The sequence below is a fragment of the Podarcis cretensis genome, assembly GCF_951804945.1.
Source record: "Podarcis cretensis genome assembly, chromosome: 9".
In the NCBI taxonomy this organism is placed as follows: Eukaryota; Metazoa; Chordata; class Lepidosauria; order Squamata; family Lacertidae; genus Podarcis; species Podarcis cretensis.
In genome coordinates, this window is record NC_137178.1 from 2,343,641 (window position 1) to 2,366,284 (window position 22,644).

The window sequence follows — 22,644 nt, forward strand, 5'->3', positions numbered from 1 at the left end:
ACCTGCACAGATCTGACTCAGGTCTCACCGTTAATGTCCAGGAAATCTTCTGCCATAACGGTTGGTCCTTTGTCGATGGGTTTGGCAGAACCGTTGAAGACTCGGCCTGAGGAGAGACACGGGTGTGAGAAGGAGGGCCTGGTGTGAGACACAACTGCAGGTATGCGCAGGAATCACCTTTGGACATCAATCACCCTAAGAGCACATGGAGAGGCTGCTGGATCCGGCCAATGGCCCATCTAGTCCAGCCTCCTGTTCTCACAGGGGCCAACCGGGTACCTGCGAGAAGCCTATAAGTACAAGACCATCACTCTCCTTCTGTGGTTTCCAATAACCAGCATTCAGAAGCGATTACTGCCTCCAGCCATAGCTGTCAATGTTTCCCTTTTTTAAAGGGAAATTCCCTCATTCCGAATAGGATTCCTCGCAAGAAAAGGGAAAAGTTGACAGCTATGCCTCCAGCTGTGGGCAGCAGAGTAGAGCCATTCCGTAGCCTTATCCAACGGGCTTTGGGGAATTGCCTCTTTTTAAGGAAAGGGCTGGTGATGTGATGTTTTTGCTGCAATGATCGTCAGCTGTTGGTGGTGCTGACAAGGTTGCAGGTTTGATCCATATTCCTGCATTGCAGTGGGCTGGACGACATCATCCTCATCCTTCCAACTCTACGATTCTATGCTTTAATAGATATTTCATACGATCTTTCAATAGATCTTTCATATATGATTTTCTCACTGCACCAGGAGAAATGTCGAAAGCAGAGACATCCCTTGTGCATCGCCTTCATATATATACATATGAAGAATGGTCTATGCTACAATTCAACCCTAAACTGAAGACCCATAATGTTACATCTGCACTTCTGAAGCCAAGCCCATATAGCTCTGTTAACCGATCTTTTAATTTTTCTTATAAACTTTTATGCACCCATTATCTATGCTTAATTAAATATTCTATGTACAGTGGTACCTCAGGTTACATATACTTTAGGTTACATACCCTTCAGGTTACAGACTCCGCTAATCCAGAAATAGTGCTTCAGGTTAAGAACTTTGCTTCAGGATGAGAACAGAAATCGTGCTCCAGCGGCGCAGCGGCAGCAGGAGGCCCCATTAGCTAAAGTGGTGCTTCAGGTTAAGAACAGTTTCAGGTTAAGAACGGACCTCTAGAACGAATTAAGTACTTAACCCGAGGTACCACTGTATATGTTTAAATCTATGTTTGGTTCTTGCTCCTATTTATTTAATAATTATTCATTTAGATTCATACTGTTATGCTATTTATTTAGATGTTTGCGTATGCTGGTCTATGACCATAATAAAGTACTTGACTATCTATCTATCTGTCTATTTATCATCTATATCTATCTATCTATCTATCTATCATCATCTATCTATCTATCATCTATCCATCTATCTTTAATTCTATTAATATTAAACTGTTTTTAATGTGCTTTTTCTCCTATGTTTCTGGTTGTTTCTATTTTATCTGCAGGATGCCTTCAGTAAAGGGGAAAAGGGGGTGGGGAGACATAAATAAATAAATAAATATAAACAGCTAAAAGAGCTGGGAGGCCAGAGGGACCTCGCTGGAACAACTCTTGGGTTGGGGCAACTGGCTAAAATGTTTTACAATGTATTAAAAGGTTCTAATTTTGATTCCTCTCTTTTGTATTTGTCAGATTGGGGTTGGTTAAATGTTTAGCTGGGGTTGGCGGTTATTATAATTTGGGTATAACTGTAAATGGTTTATTATTGTTGTTTTTGTTGTTATTGTTATTACTGGTTTCTATTGATTGATTGGTTGATTGATTGGTTGGTTTGTTGCCTGTATAGGATATTCTGTTTTTTAATGTTTGATGTTTTGTTGTGTTTTTATATATGTTGTAAGCCACCCAGAGTGGCTGGGGCAACCCAGCCTGATGAACGGGATCAATAATCAATCAATCAATCAATCAGTGTGTGAGCTGATAGTCCTGTACAGGATTGTGCAGAAAGCAGCCAAGTTCTACCCCACCAGCAGAGGGGGCTGACTGCGTTTCAGAAATGCCATGGTGGCAGTGACACATCCTGGGCAGGCCTGTGCTTTTGCTGCACCTAATCCTCAGGTGCTGGAGGAGACTCTTGAGAGTCCCATGGACTGCAAGAAGATCAAATGCATCCATTCTGAAGTAAATCAGCCCTGAATGCTCACTGGAAGGACAGATCCTGAAGCTGAGGCTCCAAGACTTTGGCCACCTCATGAGAAGAGAAGACTCCCTGGAAAAGACCCTGATGTTGGGAAAGATTGAGGGCACAAGGAGAAGGGGACGACAGAGGACGAGATGGTGGGACAGTGTTCTCAAAGCTACCAGCATGAGTTTGACCAAACTGCGGGAGGCAGTGGAAGACAGGAGTGCCTGGCGTGCTCTGGTCCAGGGGGTCACGAAGAGTCGGACACGACTAAATGACTTGCAAGCGCAGGACACCTACGGGACCGCCTCTCCTGGTATGCCCCACAGAGGAACTTACGGTCTTCAAATAAAAACATCTTGAAGGTCCCAGGCCACAGAGAGGTTAGGCTGGCCTCAACTAGAGCCAGGGCTTTTTCGGCTGTGGCTCCAACCTAGTGGAACGCTCTGTCACAAGAGACTAGGGCCCTGCAGGACTTGACATCTTTCCGCAGGGCCTGCAAGACAGAGCTGTTCTGCCAGGCCTTTGGTCAGGGCGCAGCCTGACTCCCTCCTTTGGCAATCTTTACAAAACTTTATGGTTGCCATCGATTTTGATTTTAATTAATTTTTATAATGTTTTTATAATGTTGCACTACTTTAGTGTTGTTAGCTGCCCTGAGCCTGGTTTCGGCCGGTGGAGGGCGCGATATAAATAAAATTTATTATTATTATTATTATTATTATTATTATTATTATTAACAACAACAAACCTCAGGAGCAGAGCGTGCAAAGGAGACTGGGAGGTATATGTGTGGAAGGAGTGTCAACTTGGCCCCACAACTGTGGGTGCCCGGGACCATGGTGCCATGCAGCGTGCATGGCGCTGGCACCAAAATTTGTGGCCGGCCCCTCCATGGGGAGTTTTGCGGGTGCTGGGGCACCCAGGGCCCCAGGGATTTGGCATCTATGGTGTGTGTCACTCTGAGCGGCTAAGCTGCAGATCTTGCAAGCGCAGGACACCAGCCTTGTTTTCCGTCTGCAGGTGCTTCGATTGAGCAAAGGTTTCCCTCTGCTCTTTCTCTCCTCCCTTATCCCTCTCTCTCTCTCCTTTTCTTTTTTGTGCTTCAGTGATGTGTGTCTAAGACAAATAGAATGCGTCGTGGTGAATACCAAGCTTACTGGCCTTTCATGGTCCTCTGGCTCTTTCCTCCCATTTCCATCTTGGCATTGATCTTCATTTGCTGTGACAAGGACAGTGCTTTTCTACCGTCCCTCTTAAAGGACCGGAAGAAAGTTGTTGCGTGTTGGGGGGGGGGGGACTCGCTGGTGAGGGGGAGGCAGGGAGGGCGAATGCAGCTGTATTGATTCCTCCCCTGCGGTGGCCGATAGCCAATCTATAAAGAGGAGGTGGTCTGGCGGATGTTCAAGATGGATCTTTGGGCGAAAAGGTTAATTTGGCCACCTAAGGAAATGTGTCGGTGGGGGGCAGAGGAAGAAGATGGATGATGGCTAACAGATTGAGGTTGAATCCTGACAAGACAGAAGTACTGTTTTTGGGGGGACAGGGGGCGGGCGGGTGTGGGGGACTCCCTGGTCCTGAATGGGGTAACTGTGCCCCTGAAGGACCAGGTGTGCAGCCTGGGAGTCATTTTGGGCTCACAGCTGTCCATGGAGACACATGTCAATTCTGTGTCCAGGGCAGCTGTCTACCAGCTCCATCTGGTACGCAGGATGAGACCATACCTGCCCGCTGACTGTCTCACCAGAGTGGTGCATGATCTGGTTATCTCCTGCTTGGACTACTGCCATGCGCTCTCCATGGGGCTACCTTTGAAGGTGACCCGGAAACTGCAACTAATCCGGAATGCGGCAGCTAGAGTGGTGACTGGGAGTGGCTGCCAAGACCATATAACACCGGTCCTGAAATACCGACATTGGCTCCCAGTATGTTTCTGAGCAGCAGCAGCAGAAGAAGAGTTTGGATTTGATATCCCACCTTTCACTCCCTTTAAGGAGTCTCAAAGCGGCTAACATTTTCCTTTCCCTTCCTCCCCCACAACAAACACTCTGTGCGGTGAGTGGGGCTGAGACTGTTCAGAGAAGTGTGACTGGCCCAAGGTCACCCAGCAGCCGGATTCCCCAGATTACGAGACTACCGCTCTTAACCACTACACCACACTGGCTCCATTCAAAGTGTTGGTGCTGACCTTGAAAGCCCAAAATGGCTTTGGCGCAGTATACCTGAAGGAGCATCTCCACCCCCATCATTCAGCTCAGACACTGAGGTCCAGCACCGAGGGCCTTCTGGCAGTTCCCTTGCTGCGAGAAGTGAGGTCACAGGGAACCAGGCAGAGGGCCTTCTCGGTGGGGGCGCCCGCCCTGTGGAACACCTTCCCATCAGATGTCAAGGAATAAACAACTATCTGACTTTTAGAAGGGATCTGAAGGCAGCTCTGTTTAGGGAAGTTGTTACTGTTTGAGGTCCTATTGTGCTTTTAATTCTGTTGTGAGCTGCCCAGAGTGGCTGGAGAGGCCCAGCCAGATGGGCAGGGTATAACTAATGAATTATTATCATTATTATTATTATAGGTGCAGGAGATGCGGCCGTGCGCTGAAGCTCACCTTGACTCGGGTGCTCAGACCAGCCCCTGCTCTGCCCACCTGGACCTGGTGGCCTTTGCAGCAGTAGCGTAGCATGGGTTGTCAGCACCCGGGGCAAGGCAAGTAATTTGCGCCCCCTAACCCGTGGATTTGCGCCCCCTAACCCGTGGATTTGCACCCCCTAACCCTAACCCCCAGATGTTGCGCCTGGTGCGGCCGGCCCCCCCTGCACCCCCATGCTACGCCACTGCTTTGCAGAATCAAGCCAAAGATCCACCTGGTCCAGGTGGGCTTGACCACCCAAGACCTTCCCCCTCCTACCAAAAGGTATGTCTGGACAACCGTGGTTGGAGGGAGGTGGCAGCTTGGGAGTGGGACAGCCATGGCCCATTTTTGGCCCAGTAGCCTCTGGTCTCCTCCTGTTTTTAGCCATAAGGGCTGATAATACCCACTGGGTATTACCCCTCCTCCATGGTACAATGGTAAGAGCATTGGCTTTGCATGCAGAAGGTGTCAGGTTCAAATGCTGGGTTGGGGACAGCTGCCCCACACCCTGGAGAGCTTTGCTGCAGAAAACACGCTGGCGATGTAGAACCCCGCAGCCAGCTGCAGTGAACCCTGGTGAGCCGTGGGTTCAATCCTGCTGGGTGCTTTTTCTCAGGCTCTTCTTCCGCTCCTCATTTATTTATTTAGAGCTTTTGAACCCAGCTCTTGAGCCAAAAAGGCTCTCAGAGCATCCATACAATCTGAACACAGCAGTCCTTACCCTGCAGGCTTACAATCTGTTTTTAAAAATAGAATGGCACGCCATGCCACGACACACAAGGAAAGGAGCACTGGGATGGCAGAGGAAAACCAAAAGTCAGGCTCCAGTTTCTAAGCTGTTGTTCCGATAATGGGCAGCTGGCACAGTCCAGAGGCAAGGAGGTGCTCGATGCAGCTGGGCCTCCAGCAAAGGTGATGAAATTAGAAGGGAAACTGATGGGATGGCTGCGCCTGAGGCCTGATGGAGCTAGCCTTTTCACAGTTCATTCATTCATTATATTTCTATGCCAATATTCACTGACATAAGACAGAATACAATATGGCTTACATACAATAAATTGCATTATTATTATTATTATTATTATTATTATTATTATTAATTTTATTTATACCCCACCCTCCCCAACCAGAGCCAGGCTCAGGGAGGCTAACACCAATAAAATCACAGTTAAAACATAATTAGGGGGGAGACGGGGGGGGGGGGGAGAAAAAAACAAGCAAACCCCAATTTAAAATACAGGATAAAATCCAATTTAAAATGCAGCCTCATTTTAAAGTTGCTGATATATCAAGACCACAAGGGGAGGGAAACATAAGGGTCAGACCGAGTCCAAACCAAAGGCCAGATATAACAGAACATCACAACTGCAACATGAACCGTGTAAAACAATTACGAACCATCAGTAAAACTAACGCCTTCTATAAAACACATTGCAAAATGGCTTAAAAAATAGGCTGAACCGCACAACCGCAAGAAAAGTCCTATTACGAACTTCACAAACCGTTACAGCACTCATAATCCACAAAGCAGCATTGACAACGTTGGCAAGCTAACAACCCACAGGAACCCAGCCCTGCTTAATTCACACTCCCTCTCTCTCCCTGCCGCCATGCCTCATAATCTTCCACTCGGTGCATCAAAAGACAGATCCATAGCACAGCAGAGCTTAGGATGGAGGGTCTCAGCTTCCCAGTTCTCCCACTACTGGAATCCTCAGCTACACCCCAAGGAAGGAGACAGACCAGCCTAATCCCAGGGTCAGTGCCTAGGCCAGCATTTGCCAACCTGGTGCCCTCTTAATGTTTGGGACGACAACTCTAGGGCTGCCATACATCCGGAATTTCCAAGACATTACCGGGATTCGGCTGTTGGAAACAGTGTCTGGGTGGAAATTGCTGAAATGTTCAGGAAAATCTGGGCGTAGGCCAACCCATGTTGGAAGTGTAGATTTTGGCGAATTTACTTAAAAATAGATCCAAAAATTCTTCTTTTTTTTTTTTTTTCAAAAGTTCTGGCAAAACTTTAAAAAGCTCCACAGCTTTGGCAGCCCCAAACAACCTTTGGGTCTGGATTTTCACTTTTTGAAATATGGCAATCCTAGACAACTCCCAAGCCATCAATGCTTATCTGAAATTCCTGCATTGAAGGGGGTTGGACTAGATGACCGTCAGGGTCCCTTCTAGTTCTACAGTTCTATGATTCTAACTCCCTTCAGCAGCACCCCCCCATCAAGCATCGCTGGAATGAACCCCCAGATGACTCCTGGGGGGCAGGGAGGGGCAGCTGTCTCCCAAATTAATAAAAATCAATAAAAACACATTGCAGGCTTGATTATTGTAACTCGCTCTATGCGGGGCTGCCCTTGAAGCTGACCCAGAAACTCCAGCGGGTGCAGAATGCCACGGCGAGACTCCTTACGGGGTCCTCGCCACGGGATCACATTCATCCAGTGCTTTACCAACTGCACTGGCCCCCGGTGGAGTACAGGGTCAGGTTGAAGGTGCTGGTTTTGACCTTTCAAGCCCTATGGGGCCTAGGACCCACGTACCTACGGGACCGCCTCTCCTGGTATGCCCCGCGGAGGACCTTAAGGTCCACAAATAACAGAACCTTGGAGGTCCCAAGTCGCAAGGTGCTTAGAGGTCTCCGCTAGGGCCAGGGCTTTTTCAGTATTGGCCCCAACACTCTGTCACAAGAGACCAGGGCCCTGCAGGACTTGACATCTTTCCGCAGGGCCTGCAAGACAGAGCTGTTCCACTTGGCCTTTGGTTTGGACTCAGTCTGACCCTTATGTTCCCCTCCCCTTATGGTTTTGATCTATGGGCTACTTTTAAAATGAGGCTGCATTTTAAATTGCATTTTAACCTGCATTTTAAATTGGTCCCCCCCCCATTATGTTTTTACTGTAATTTTACTGGTGTTAGCCGCCCTGAGCCCGGCTCTGGCCGGGAAGGATGGGGTATAAATAATAATAATAATAATAATAATAATAATAATTAAACTGAGGTTCTGCCCCGCCCCCCCAACAAAAATTCTGGCTATGCCCATGGCTCCTATGGCTCAGAGCCAGTTCATGTCTCCCACTCCGGCACCCGAAAGCCTCTCCCTGCTTCAACTCCTTCGATGGCAGCCAGGGCCATCTCCCGGTGCCCTTTGGCCTTTCCCTTCTCTTTCCTTTGTTCCTGCAGCCTCTGGCGGCCTTTTCGCTCCCCCGACGGGATTAGCTCACACTTCACTTTGCAGCTGTAGCAACGCATTACCCGAGACGGATTCCTCCTCCTCCCCGATTCCCCCGTTTTTTTACGTACCAAGCATGTCCTCGGAAACAGGTGTGCGGAGAATGTCCCCCGTGAACTCGCAGGACGTCTTCCTCGCATCGATCCCAGATGTTCCTTCGAACACCTGCAAGGCAAGGGCCCCAGAGGGCAAGGACCCAATTACGGGCAATTAGGGAGGATTAACGGCAAATGAGGCCAGGCAGGTCCAGATGGGAAGGGAGCAGGGAGAGGGGGCTGTGGTTTGCGCTGGGCGATCTGCGTTTGGAGGAATTTTCGCCAGCAAGATGAAAAGGAAGCATCTCTCTTATTGCCTCTTTTGCTCCTCCTCAGAGACTTTGGCTCTCTGGGTCTCAATCTCCCATTTAAGCCAAAGAACATAAAAACAGCCAGTGGCTTGTCTAGTCCAGCAGCCCGTTTTCACAGTGCCCAAACTCTAGGGTTGCTATATTTTGAAGAGCAAAAGAGGACACATTTGCCGACTTTTACTTATAACTATGGGAGGCTGGTGGCGCTGTGGGTTAAACCACAGAGCCTAGGACTGGCCGATCAGAAGGTCAGCGGTTCGAATCCCCGCAACGGGGTGAGCTCCCGTTGCTCGGGCCCTCCTGCTGTCCACCTAGCAGTTTGAAAGCACGTCAAAGTGCAAGTAGATAAATAGGTACCTCTCCGGCGGGAAGGTAAATGGCATTTTCGTGCGCTGCTCTGGTTCGCCAGAAGCGGCTTAGTCATGCTGGCCACATGACCCGGAAGCTGTACGCCGGCTCCCTTGGCCAGTAAAGCGAGATGAGCGCCGCAACCCCAGAGTCAGCCACGACTGGACCTAATGGTCAGGGGTCCCTTTACCTTTACCTTTACTTATAACTATGGATTCTCCATACAAAAAGGAGGGTGTGTCCTGGAAAAGGAGGACATATGGCAACCCTACCAAACTCCCCATAGAACCTAGGAATCTCATTATTGGCACAAAAATGGAAGCAAGAAGAATTACCGACAAAAGAAGAATGGCGGATGAAATTGATGGACTATGCAGAACTAGGTAAATTAACAGGAAGGGATTGAAACCTGCGGGATCAAAGATTCTTAGAAGATGAGTAAATATACGAACTATTTGAAAACTAATTGTAATGAACAGATTACGCTAGTAGGACTGCAATAAGTTTTGTAAGGAGGATTATTTGAAATATTGCAAGACAGATTATGAGGAGAATTATTAGTTAATGATAATTAAGAGTAATAGAGAAATTAAGAAACGCAGACTAAGTGATAAGAGCGAAAAATCATCAGAGGTATTGATGGAAGTCTAAAACATTGTATAAGAAAATAAGGTACGTTATACAGTGGTACCTCAGGTTAAGTACTTAATTTGTTCCGGAAGTCTGTACTTAACCTGAAACTGTTCTTAACCTGAAGCACCACTTTAGCTAATGGGGCCTCCCGCTGCTGCCACGCCGCTGGAGCACGATTTCTGTTCTCATTCTGAAGAAAGTTCTTAACCTGAAGCACTATTTCTGAGTTAGCGGAGTCTGTAATCTGAAGCGTATGTAACCTGAAGGTACCACTGTATGCTTGTTGGAAATGATATGTTTAAAAAAACAATAAAAATGTGTGTGTGTGTGTGTATTCTCACTGTGGCCAACTCCACTCCTTGATGTCTCGAAAGACAATGGAGTTTGCCTCCAGGGGTGAAGTGAAATCGCTGTGCTAGCAGCACCAAAGTGGCTTCATGAACACAAGGGTAAATAATATCAGGGCTGCAGCAATGTCTGAGTATTTTACCTCCAAGAGTGGAGGGAGGAGAAAGGACCCCGGTCCTGAATGGGGTAACTGTGCCCCTGAAGGACCAGGTGTGCAGCCTGGGAGTCATTCTGGACTCACAGCTGTCCATGGACGTGCTGGTCAATTCTGTGTCCAGGGCAGCTGTCTCCCAGCTCCATCTGGTATGCAGGATGAGACCCTACCTGCCCGCAGACTGTCTTGCCAGAGTGGTGCATGCTCTACTTATCTCCTGCTTGGACTACTGCCATGAGCTCTACGTGGGGCTACCTTTGAAGGTGACCTGGAAATTGCAACTAATCCAGAATGTGCCCAGCTAGACTGGTGACTGGAAGTGACCACAGAGACCACATGACACCGGTCCTGAAAGACCTACATTGGCTCCCAGTACGTTTCCGAGCACAATTCAAAGTGTTGGTGTTGACCTTTAAAGCCCTAAATGGCCTCGGTCCAGTATATCTGAAGGAGCGTCTCCTCCCTCATCGTTCTGCCCAGACACTGAGGTCCAGCTCCGAGGGCCTTCTGGCAGTTCCCTCACCGCGAGAAACCAAGTTACAGGGAACCAGGCGGAGGGCCTTCTCGGTAGTGGCACCCGCCCTGTGGAACTCCCTCCCACCAAATGTCAAAGAGATAAACAACTACCTAACATTTAGAAGACATTTGAAGGCAGCCCTGTTCAGGGAAGCTTTTTAATGTTCGATGCATTACTGTATTTTAATATTTTGTTGAAAGCTGCCCAGAGTGGCTGGGGAAACCCAGCCAGATGGGCAGGGTACAAATAAATACTAATACTAATACTAATACTAATACTAATACTAATACTAATACTAATACTAATAATAATTTCCTCTCAAGTCTCCTCTTTCCCAGGCTAAACACGCCCAGCTCCTTCAACCATTCCTCATCAGGCTTGCTTTCCAGACCCTTAATCATCCTGGTTTCCCCCCACCCTTTTTGCCTCCACAGCCCCCACCCAGTTGGTTGCGTAAAGAGGGAAACTGAGGTGTGCAGACCCCATTGGGTGGCCCAATTCGCCCTCCTCTCTCTCCCACACATGATGCGCTACGTTTGGAGCAACTGGCCTCAGTTGCTTGGTGCCGCCTGGATCCTTCCTGGCACCCTTGGTGGAGAGGGGACCCGTGTCACCAGCATCCCTTCTGACTTGGCATTTTTGGAAAACCACTTCAATGGAAGGAGGACCCCAGTGCTGTTGTCATGGCCAATGCAGGCCTCGGTTAGCCGGAGGGAAAAGCACCTTCTAATTCATAGCTGCCCACTTTTCCCTTTTCTTGCGAGGAATCCTATTCAGAATAAGGGTTTTTGTTGTTTAGTCATTTAGTTGTGTCCGACTCTTCATGACCCCATGGACCAGAGCATGCCAGGCCCTCCTGTCTTCCACTGCCTCACATAGTTTGGTCAAACTCATGCTGGGCTCTTCGAGAACACTGTCCAGCCATCTCGTCCTCTGTCGTCCCCTTCTCCTTATGCCCTCCATCTTTCCAAGCATCATGGTCTTTTCCAGGGAGTCTTCTCTTCTCATGAGGTGGAGCCTCGGCTTCAGGATCTGTCCTTCCAGTGAGCACTCAGGGCTGATTTCCTTCCGAATGGAGAGGTTTGATCTTCTTGCAGTCCATGGGACTCTCCAGAGTCTCCTCCAGCACCAGAATCCAAAAGCATCAATTCTTTGGCAACCAGCCTTCTTTATGGTCCAGCTCTCACTTCCATAAATCACTACTGGGAAAACCATAGCTTTTACTATACGAACCTTTGTTGGCAAGGTGATGTCTCTTCTTTTTCAGATGCTGTCTAGGTTTGTCATCTCTTTTCTCCTAAGAAGCAGGCGTCTTTTAAGGGAATTTCCCTTTAAAAAGGGGAAACATTGACAGCTATGTTCTAATTGGATCCAGCGTGCCTCCCCCTCCCCTATCCATTCTGAAGGGACCCCCGAAAGGCTCCCTTTGATCGGAATAATATTTGACACCGTTTGAAGGCAGTGACCTCCGGACCACTGCTTTAATTAGATCCGTGTGGCCCCTTGTGAAAGAATGTTCACACGTCGGCCAGCTGTTGCGGCAGGGCGGGATGGGGGGCTGGGAAGGGTGGAATAAGCCCCCCACCCCAGCTCCGTGTATATCAGGCTTTCCCTAAGCAGCTTCTGCCAAAGGCCGGGCAGGGGGTGCCGGCGAGGCTGACTCCCTAATAGGATTAGAAGGGCCCTGCAGAGGTCTCCATGGCATTAGAGGGCTGAAGTCTGGCTGCTCGCCAGCAGAGGTCCCCCGCAGGTCATCCCCGCGGGTCCCTCACCTCCACAGGGCTACTGGGCTCAAGGCGTTGGTCATCAGAGCAGGGCAGGCGGCAAAGGGCATTTTGCGCAATCCCAGAGGGCGAGGAAAGGTCAGGGGGTTTAGAGCGGCGAGCATCCCCGGGGAGGCACCTGCTTCTCCGCTTCTCCAGCAAAGAGAAGAAGACCCTCTGCCTTGCTGGGCCTAAGTCCTGTGCTTAGAGAGGGTCCCCTCCTTTCATGGTCTGGTCCTCTGGATAGAGCTGCTGTGAGGTCACGGAATGCGAACAAACATTCTGGGTGCTGGTGAGGGAAAGGTCCGTCCTCATACATTGACGTTGTGGAAGGACAATTTGGCTGGAAGAAAACCTGCAGGGTTGAGATTGCCAACTTCTTTCTTTCTTTCTTTCTTTCTTTCTTTCTTTCTTTCACGGGCGCCACTGCCTTTAACAACAGCCAGATGGTGGAGGGAATTTAGCAAGGAGAGCTGTTGTCTCCAAGTGAGGTCTAGCTAGCTTCATCAGCCAAGTCTCCACAGGTCGGGCTTCTGTTAGAGGCATGGCAGCACTGCTGGAGAAATAGTTGGCAACCCTCTCAGGAATAGGAGGGGATACGCTTGTGAGGGACGGGCACAGGCTGGAAGATTGGGGTAAGAAAGGGAAAGATGGGTGGAGCTGAGGCAGCCGAATGAGAGGTACAAATGACTAGGAGAAAAGCAACCTATTATTATTATTATTATTATTATTATTATTATTATTATTATTATTTATACCCTGCCCATCTGAGTTTCCCCTGCCACTCTGGGAAGGTCCCAATCGAGTGTTAAAAACAATACAGCAATAAATATTAAAAACTTCCCTAAAGAGGGCTGCCTTCAGATGTCTTTTAAAAATAAGGTAGCTGCTTATTTCCTTGACATCTGATGGGAGAGTGTTTCACAGGGCAGGCGCCACCACCGAGAAGGCCCTCTGCCTGGTTCCCTGTAACCTCACTTCTCACAATGAGGGAACCGCCAGAAGACGAGAAACTTATTTTTTTTAAAAAAATGGTTGCTGTTTTTTGAAATCTCCCCAGTGCCCCAGTTCAAAAGTCGCCCCCCACACCCTGGGCCATGTTCCGCTGTCCTGTGTGCGCGCCTCTGTGGAGAGACTTGGCTTCCCTTACAAAGGGCCTGCCCACTTTTCCCTCTGGCCCCGCACACAATGGCTATGTGGCCCCCGGAAGGCTACCCTGAAAGGGATGTGGCCCGAAATCTTCCCCACCCACCAACATCCTTTCTGGCTTCCTGGTTTCTCTATCTGCGCTAGAGCTTTCGATTTGACTCCCGGAAATCTCAGCCTTCAATTTGCTTCTCTGAGTCTCAAGTCAGTTTCCCTCTAGCGCATTATGTATTTATGGCCCTTGTACTTCCAGGTCTTCCTCACATGCCCAGGTGTCTCAGCCTTGACTTTTGGCTTGCAGTTCAAGAACAACATGAAGCATCAGCTTCTCTTTGCTGCAGAGACGTCTTAAGCAGAGAACGAACCGCATCCTGAAAAGGCAAAGGGCCAAGGCTGCTGCCCTGTCTGCTTTTACTAGGGAGTAAGGAAGGGGAAGAATTCTGTCCCAAAGGAAAACAGAAAACTGCCGCCATTTGGATGGACAGCATTCAAACCTCCGGCAAATTGCGCTTTTTGAAAAGGTATCCCACAGACTAAAAAGTATATGTTATTTCTTATACGAATATTGCGTGTGGCTCATTTAAATCTTATTGTCAATAATGGAGCTCATGGGGGAAATACTTTTATTTTCATTCATCTTTTATTATTTGTAAAGGGGATCTTTGTATGAACTGATACTTCTACTATCTCTTTGGAGCTGTGCTGGATCTTTGTATTTTTGTCCTCCCCCCAAAATGGTTTCAATCTGCCACAATCTGCATGCTCCTAAAAGAAGCTTTCGCTGCCATGATTTTCTTCGGAGCCTTCAAACGTTCTGTAAATAATTACGTTATTTTCTGCATTGTTTTTGACGTATCCCTGCCACTGGAATGTGTTGAAATGGTCATAATTAATTATGTTGGCTCGGCCGTAGCAGATAGGGAGAAAACAGCATTGGTTTTGGCAGAAGGAAAGTTGTAAATAAAAATATAAGAGCATTGCTCGATCAGGCCAAAGGGACCCATCAGGTCCAGACTCCTGTCCTCACAGTGGCCAAGCCAGTGACGTAGCGTGGGGGGTGCAGGGGGGGCCGGCCGCACCGGGCGCAACATCTGGGGTTAGGGCAAATCCACGGGTTAGGGGGTGCAAATCCATGGGTTAGGGGGCGCAAATTACTTGCCTTGCCCCGGGTGCTGACAACCCACGCTACGCCACTGGGCCAAGCAGATGCCTGTGAGAAACCCACAATCAGGATTCGAACACAAAACCGACTCTCACCTCCTGTAGTTTCCAGAAACTGGTCTTCAGAAGCATTTTTGCCTCTGATTGTGGAGGCAGAGCGGAGCCAAGATGGCCGGGAGCCATCAATAGCCCTTTCCTCCTCCATGAATTTGTCCAGTCCTCTTTTAAAGCAAACAAAGTCAGTAGCCATCCAAAACCAGTGGAGTTTAATATAAATGGTAATGGGAACCACTGTGGTTCAGTGGTTAGACTACTGGGAGAGAGCAGGGTTCAAATGCTCACTGGACGGGCTTGGGCCAGGCACTGCCTCTCAGCCTAGCCTACATCACAGGGTTTTTGTGGGAATTACCGTATTTTTCGCTCTATAAGATGTACCTGACCATAAGACGCACCTAGTTTTTAGAGGAGGAAAATGAGGGGGAAAAAATATTCTGAACGAAACAGTGGATGTATGATTTTCGTGGTTCATGATGTGGCCACAGACATGTGATTTGAAGGTGAGTTTGGGGTGACCCAATGCAAAAATCCTGTGGATCCATGTGGGTCCGTGCTTTGTAACCATGTTTTTGCACCATTACGGCCCCAGGAAACAGTGGATGTGTGATTTTTTTGGTGCAGGCTGTAGCCATGGACATGCTATGTGATCTGATGGTGAATTTGGGGTGACCCAATGCAAAAATCCTGAGGATCCGTGGGCTTCTCCGTCCCCCACCCAGACAGCCTCCTTTATCGCTAGAGTCCCTTATCTCCCTCCCAATCGCTTGCCGATCAGCTGTTTCCTTTCAACACCCCCTTCCCTCTTGTTTGCCTTAGTGTCTTTTCATTAGCTGGAGCAATTTTTCGCTCCTCCTTTTCTTCTAATTTCTCTCCTCATTCCTTTAGTCTTCCTGTCTCCTCTCCTTGCAAGTTTGCTGTCTTTACCTCCCCCCTCCCAGGCAGCCTCCTTTATCTCTAGCATCCCTTATCTCCCTCCCGATCGGCAAACGATCAGCGGCTTTGTTTCAACACCCCCTTCCTTCTTTCTAAAAAAAAAAAAAAAAAGCATGATCTGCTTTTCTCCCCTGGGTAATTTGGCTCCAGGGACCACACATTCGCTCCATAAGATGCACAGACATTTCCCCTTACTTTTTAGGAAGAAAAAAGTGCGTATATGGAGTGAAAAAATACAGTAAATGAGGATGTGGGAGAATTCAACTCTCCTTCCTTGGATATTTTTAAGCAGAGGTTGGATGGCCCTCTGTCCTGGATGCTGTAGCTGAGATTCCTGCACTGCAGGGGGTTGGACTAGATGTCCCTCAGGGTCCCTTCCAACTCTCCAGTTCTATGGTCCTCTGATTCTGTGTACAGCACCTTGCGCTTCTTAGAGAGAAGGTGGGGTATAAATGCAAAGCAATGGCTGTGCTCTGTCAAAATGTCCCAAAGGTGAGCAATGAAAGCAGGGAACAGGCTTATACCCTCCAACCTTTCTCTGATGAAAACAGGGATGCCCTATTCCGCCATGATCATTTTCCTATTTATACCCCACACAGCTGACTGGGTCGCCCCAGCCACTCTGGGTAGCTTCCAACATATATAGGTAAAGGTAAAGGGACCTCTGACCATTAGGTCGAGTCGTGGTCGATTCTGGGGTTGCGGCGCTCATCTCGCTTTACTGGCCGAGGGAGCCAGCGTACAGATTCCGGGTCATGTGGCCAGCATGACTAAGCCGCTTCTGATGAACCAGAGCAGCGCACGGAAACGCCGTTTACCTTCCCGCTGGAGTGGTACCTATTTATCTACTTGCACTTTGACATGCTTTTGAACTGCTAGGTTGGCAGGAGCAGGGACCGAGCAACGGGAGCTCACCCCGTCGTGGGGATCCGAACCGCTGAGCTTCCGATCGGCAAGTCCTAGGCTCTGTGGTTTAACCCACAGTGCCACCCGCGTCCCTCAGACATATATAGAAACACAATAAAACATTAAACATTTAAAAAACCTTCCCTCTACAGGATTGCCTTCAGATGGCTCGGGGGGTTGAATAACTCCATCCCCTCCAATGAAAATAAGGGCGTCCTAAGGAAAAGTGGGACATTCAGGGATCAAATCAGAAACTGGGACAGCTTCTCTAAATCAGGGACATCCCTGGCAAATAGGGACACTTGGAGGCTCTGGTTCAGATCGAGTCCCACTGAGACACGGGGTCAACAGAGTCGGTCTCACCCACCTGGATAATGGCTTTGGAGCCGGACACCTCCAGCACTTGGCCGCTTCGCTGCGTGCCGTTCGGGAGGGTGAAGTTGACAATCTCTGCATACTGGGCAAACTGCAAGGAGAGAGAAGGAAGGCAAAGGTTAGAGCAGGGGTCTGGTGGAATTGTAATGTAATCAAAAAAAAATTGGGAAATGATATATAATGAATTGAAGAAAATGTTCCACTTAACATTTGTTAAAAGACCTGAAGCATTTTTGTTAGGGATTGTAGGGAAAGACCTGCCAAAAAAGCTGGAAAACATCTTCATGTATGTGACAGCACAAGGATGGAAGACGGAAGAAATTCCAACCAAAGAATCATGGCAAGAGAAACTGATGGACTATGCAGAGCTGGCAAAATTGACACATAAGCTACGGGACAAGGATAACTGTGACTTCAAAGATGAATGGGAACCCTTTACAAAGTATTTGAAGCAGTGGCGTAGCGTGGGGGTGCAGGGGGGGCCAGCCGCACTGGGCGCAACATCTGGGGGTTAGGGGGCGCAAATCCACGGGTTAGGGGGTGCAAATTACTTGCCTTGCCCCGGGTGCTGACAACCCACGCTACGCCACTGATTTGAAGAGGCAACAAAGTGAATTGGACTCCTTGGCAGGTTTTGAATAAACACTCACAAACTCTTCATTGACAATAAGTTAGATTACTTTTTATACAATTTTGTAACATGCAGAGAACAGCATTTACAGAGAAACCAAAGATTGGAACTGAGGGAAGTCGGGGGGTGGGGTTTGTATGGGAGGGGGGGGGAAATTGGGGACACACACCAAAGATGACATGTTTTTGGAAAATACCTTTTGTTTAAATTTTTAATAAAATTTTTTTTTTTTTGAAAAAACAGGTTAGCGCAGGGGTCAGTAAACTTACTGCGCCTCGGGCCGGTGTCTCCAGCGCCGATCGCGTGGCGGGCCGGAGGGCGGGGGAGCGCATGCCCATACGCGTGCACACAAGCGATTTCCGGCGCACTTCCGGGTCAGAGCAGCACCGGAAATCGCTTGTGCACATGTGCACGGGAAGTAACCTCCGACCCGGATGTGCACCTGAAATAACGCTTGTGCATGCGCAAATAATGCTTGCACATGCGCACAAGCTATTTCCAGTACTCCTCTGACCCGGATGTGGTCAGCCGCGCAGTGCAGCGCCAGTAAGAGTGGGCGGTGGCAGCGGGCGGCGGGGGTTGCTGCAGGCTGGATAAACAAGTCCCGTGGGCCTTATCTGACCTGTGGGCCTTAGTTTGGGGACCCCTGGGTTAGAGGAACGGCAGGAGCAACGAGGCTGCCAGAAAGAGCCAAAGATGGTAGCAGGGGGGTCATACTAGTGCAGGCATAGGCAAACTCGGCCCTCCAGACGTTTCGGGACTACAACTCCCATCATCCCTAGCTAACAGGACCAGTGGTCAGGGATGCTGGGAGTTGTAGTCCCAAAACATCTGGAGGGCCTAGTTTGCCTATGCCTGTCCTAGTGAAATGACGCTTCCATAGGAGGAGCCTGCAGGATCAGGCCAATGGCCCACCTAGTCCAGCCTCCTGTTCTCACAGTGGCCAGAAAGATGCCTTGGGAAACCTGCAAGCAGGATTCGAACGCAAGAGCAGGACTCTCCCCTCCTGCAGTTTCCAGCTACTGGGATTCAGAAGCATTGCTTCTTCCAACCGTGGAAGCAGAGCAGAGCCATCCTGACTCTTAGCCCATCGATAGCCCTCTCCTCTTCCATGAATTTGTCTGATCCTCTTTTAAAGCCACCCAAGTTACTGGTCATCACTGCCTCATGTGGGAGGAGGTTCCGTAGGTTAACTATGCATAGACTGACTGCCGAGGCTGGATGAAGAAAACAAGGGCGAAGATGTGAAGCAGCGGCGCCTCTAGTGATTTTAAGGCACAAACAAGCTCAGGAGCTCTTTTTCATAGACTTGGAAGGGACCACGAGGATCATCTAGTCCAACCCCGTGCAAAGCAGTGATCTTTTGCCAAACGTGAGACTCGAACCCACGACCTTGATATTACGAGTCCCATGCTCTCCCAACTGAGCTGTCCCATGCTCCAGATCGATGTTTTAACGGAGACTGACTTTAATCACGTTGCGGATTTTGTTGTTGTTGTTGCAAGGCTTTCGGAATGACAGGAGGGCTGCATACTTTAAACAAACATGTTGCAATATTTTAAAGAAATGCACTGACGCCCTCAAGGAGTAGTCAGAGCTCCTCACCCCATGGCTCTCACAAGCCAGCCATGAAGGTGGAAACTATCCCGTTGGCCCAGGCTATCTAAAGGACCACATTCGCGTCACCCCCCCCCCCAACCTGCCTGGGCTCTAAGCTCTTCAGGGGAGGCCTTGCTCTCGGTCCTGCCCCCCTCACAGGCACACCTGGTGAGGAAGCCGGACAGGGCCTTATTGGAGGTGGCTCCCAGACATTGGAATTCCTTCCCTAGAGAAGCCAGCCAGACTCCTACTTTGCTGTCCTTCCTCCGGCAGGTGAAGACCATTTTATTCCAACAAGCCTTTGGGAACTGACAGTTTGTTTGTTTGTTTGTTTTTTAAAAAAGAAACGGCCTTTTTAATAGTGCTGTGCTGTCTTTTAACAGACCCATTTTTATATTGTTTTCATTCTGCTTAGTTTAATTGCTCTTTCACTATTATCTTTCGTAAGTTTTTAGATACCGTGCTGTTTCAGTTTGCGTAAGGTGCCTTGAGTCCCTGTCATGAGAAAACGCAGGGTATAAATAAATAAACCTAGACAGCATCTTAAAAAGCAGAGACATCATCTGGCCGACAAAGGTCCGTATAACAAAAGCCATGGTTTTCCCAGTAGTGATGTATGGAAGTGAGAGCTGGACCGTAAAGAAGGCTGACCGTTGAAGAATGGATGCTTTTGAATTCTGGTGCTGGAGGAGACTCTTGAGAGTCCCATGGACTGCAAGAAGATCAAACCGATCCATTCTGAAGTAAATCAGCCCTGAGTGCTCACTGGAAGGACAGATCCTGAAGCTGAGGCTTCAAGACTTTGGCCACCTCATGAGAAGAGAAGACTCCCTGGAAAAGACCCTGATGTTGGGAAAGATGGAGGGCGCAAGGAGAAGGGGACGACAGAGGACAAGATGCTCGGACAGTGTTCTCGAAGCCACCAGCATGAGTCTGACCAAACTGCGGGAGGCAGTGGAAGACAGGAGTGCCTGGTGTGCTCTGGTCCAGGGGGTCACGAAGCGTCGGACACAACTAAACAACAGCAGCAAAATAAATATAATATTGATGATAGTTATTGACACTTTGCCCCTAAAACCAGTTACTCAGTGGTATAGTGCACTGGGGTTTGGAGGCTTTTTTGGGCTTTAGCCACCCACAGATTGCGCCTTAACTCTTGGCATCTACTCACACCCCCAAGTTTAGCCTCGTTCTGCCTTCCTCCATCCTCCCAAACGTGCCCCTTTTCTGCCGAGCCTGTACTTTGGACTTTAAGCCTTGCCAACCACTACAACGGAGGGGGGAAACCTCTGTGATCCGGCTCTTTAATTGATCTTATTAATCCCCCTTCCTGCACCTATCAGGACGAAAGGGCTGCATAGAAACGGTGTATTGTGCTGGGCACGGCCCCACAAAGCTTCAATTCATCCCAGAGCACATTCCCTGCTTGAATTTGGAATGTGGGTTTTTTAACTGGCCGTATCATAGCTCACTTGGAGACCTGTCAACTGGGCAGGGAGTGCCAGGAATTAGGTCCTTTCTACATTCCTACTGTTCCTCACTCGGGGACTAAACAGATTTGTTGGGATGTAAGCCCCTTTGATTTTAATGGAACTTATTTCCACGTAAGCCTGCTCACCTGCCACCCACTACAACCCTTAGTGGCTGCCAGTGAATAATAATAATAATAATAATAATAATAATAATAATAATAATAACAATAATTTATTTATACCCCACTCATCTAGCTGAGTTTCTCCAGCCACTCTGGGCAGCTTCCAACTGAATGTTAAAAACAGTACAGCATCAGACATTAAAACTTCCCTAAAGAGGGCTGCCTTCAGTTGTCTTTTAAAAGTAAAATAGTTGTTTATTGCCTTGACATCTGGTGGGAGGGCGTTCCACAGGGCAGGCGCCACTACCGAGAAGGCCCTCTGTCTGGTTCCCTGTAACCTCACTTCTCGCAATAAGGGAACCGCCAGAAGCCCTCAGCGCTGGATCTCAGTGTCCAGGCTGAACGGATAGAAGTTATGATGGCTCAGTGGAACCTCCATGGCCAGGGGAAATCTATCTTTGCACCCCAGGCACTGCGGACAAAGGAAAGGAGCAATTCATGCCCGGCTTTGCAGAAGCAGCTGGCTTGCTGTGGAAGGGAAATGCTTGACCATTTGGAACCCTCTGGCTGGGCTCTTTTGACCAAAGAGATTTTTAGCCGATAATGTAACTACGGTTGACAATAATTGTTCTGCCTCGCTTTTGGCTTGGAATCAACTTGATACCCTTCCCCTCTTTCCTTTCTCCTTCTGTGATGGAACTCCTATTTGGGGAATTCCCTGGCTTTTTTTCTGGCCCACGTAGGACCAGTCTGGATAGTTAGCCTTGGTGAAGATTTGACGTTTTCATCCCCAAAAAGTTTTTGATTTGAGTTTCCATTGAAATGAGGCTGCATTTTAATGTTGTATTTTAATCTTGTTTTTAAGTTGTATTTTAATCAATTGTTTTTATATTTGTTGTTGGCTGCCCTGAGCCCAGTCTTGGCTGGGGAGGGCAGGGTATAATTAATCTTCTCCTCCTCCTCCTCCTCCTCCTCCTTTTTCTTCATGACCACCTGGACATGAATGCCCCTTTCTTGGGCAAGGTGGTGGAGAGAGTGGTGGGCAGAGCAGTGGTAGGAGTTTCTGGAGGATAGGGGCCATCTGGATACATTTCGAAGTGGGTTCAGGCAGGGTTTGTATGTAACCCGAGGTACCACTGTAGTGATGTATGGAAGAAGGCTGATCGCCGAAGAATCAATGCTTTTGAATTATGGTGCTGGAGGAGACTCTTGAGAGTCCCATGGACTGAAAGAAGGTCCAACCTCTCCATTCTGAAGGAAATCAGCCCTGAGTGCTCACTGGAAGGACAGATCCTGAAGCTGAGGCTCCAAGACTTTGGCCACCTCATGAGAAGAGAAGACTCCCTGGAAAAGACCCTGATGTTGGGAAAGATGGAGGGCCCAAGGAGAAGGAGACGACAGAGGATGAGATGGTGGGACAGTGTTCTCGAAGGTACCAACATGAGTTTGACCAAACTGCAGGAGGCAGTGGAAGACAGGAGGGCCTGGCGTGCTCTGGTCCAGGGGGTCACGAAGAGTCAGACATGACTAAACAACTAAACAACAACAACAGTTAAACCTGGGTTGGGGGGGGAGGGGAGCTATGTCTGAATCAGAAAACAAAAAGATTGAGATGCAAGCGAGGTAACAGGACAAACAAGAACCCAGATCTTCCAGTGGAAGAAATTTTGAGCGAAGTCCAGCATTGGATAGAGAATTCCCAAGTTTGAATTAAAGTCAGAAAAATAAGCAACTGGGAGGACTTCTGTTATTTTTATCAGACTGCTGTGATTGCTATTCTTGTTAGATGTGATTTTTTGCAGTTGCATTTTTTGTACTTGTAAGCTTTTAGAATTGTTTTCAATAGTGTATTTTCAATTGCTTGGGTGAAGAGTGGGTAATTAATAAAATAAAAACTAAAAACAATGCACTGCTTATTATGGAATGTATTTATATAACGGTTTGAATTCTCCTGTGTTTTATGGGTGTCATGGGATATTATGCTATTTATTGGATGGATATTATGCTATTTATTAATGTATTTCTGGTCCACACTTCATTCCAAGTGATCCCAGGGCGAAGCACAGCAACTCAGCTTAAAATTAGTTTAATGCACCTGCT

General features: G+C 48.4%; 1 protein-coding gene across 1 annotated transcript in view; it reads right to left on the bottom strand.

Annotated features, from left to right (window-relative positions):
* Positions 1-22,644, bottom strand: part of ATP6V1B1 (ATPase H+ transporting V1 subunit B1) — a 66,622-nt gene that overhangs the window by 20,700 nt on the left and 23,278 nt on the right. The window contains exons 3-5 of the mRNA XM_079990945.1: positions 16,713-16,811; positions 8,105-8,198; positions 29-106 (exon numbers count right to left, since the gene is read on the bottom strand). Of these exons, the coding sequence (XP_079847071.1) occupies positions 29-106; positions 8,105-8,198; positions 16,713-16,811 (271 nt within the window). The remainder of the gene's footprint in view (positions 1-28; positions 107-8,104; positions 8,199-16,712; positions 16,812-22,644) is intronic.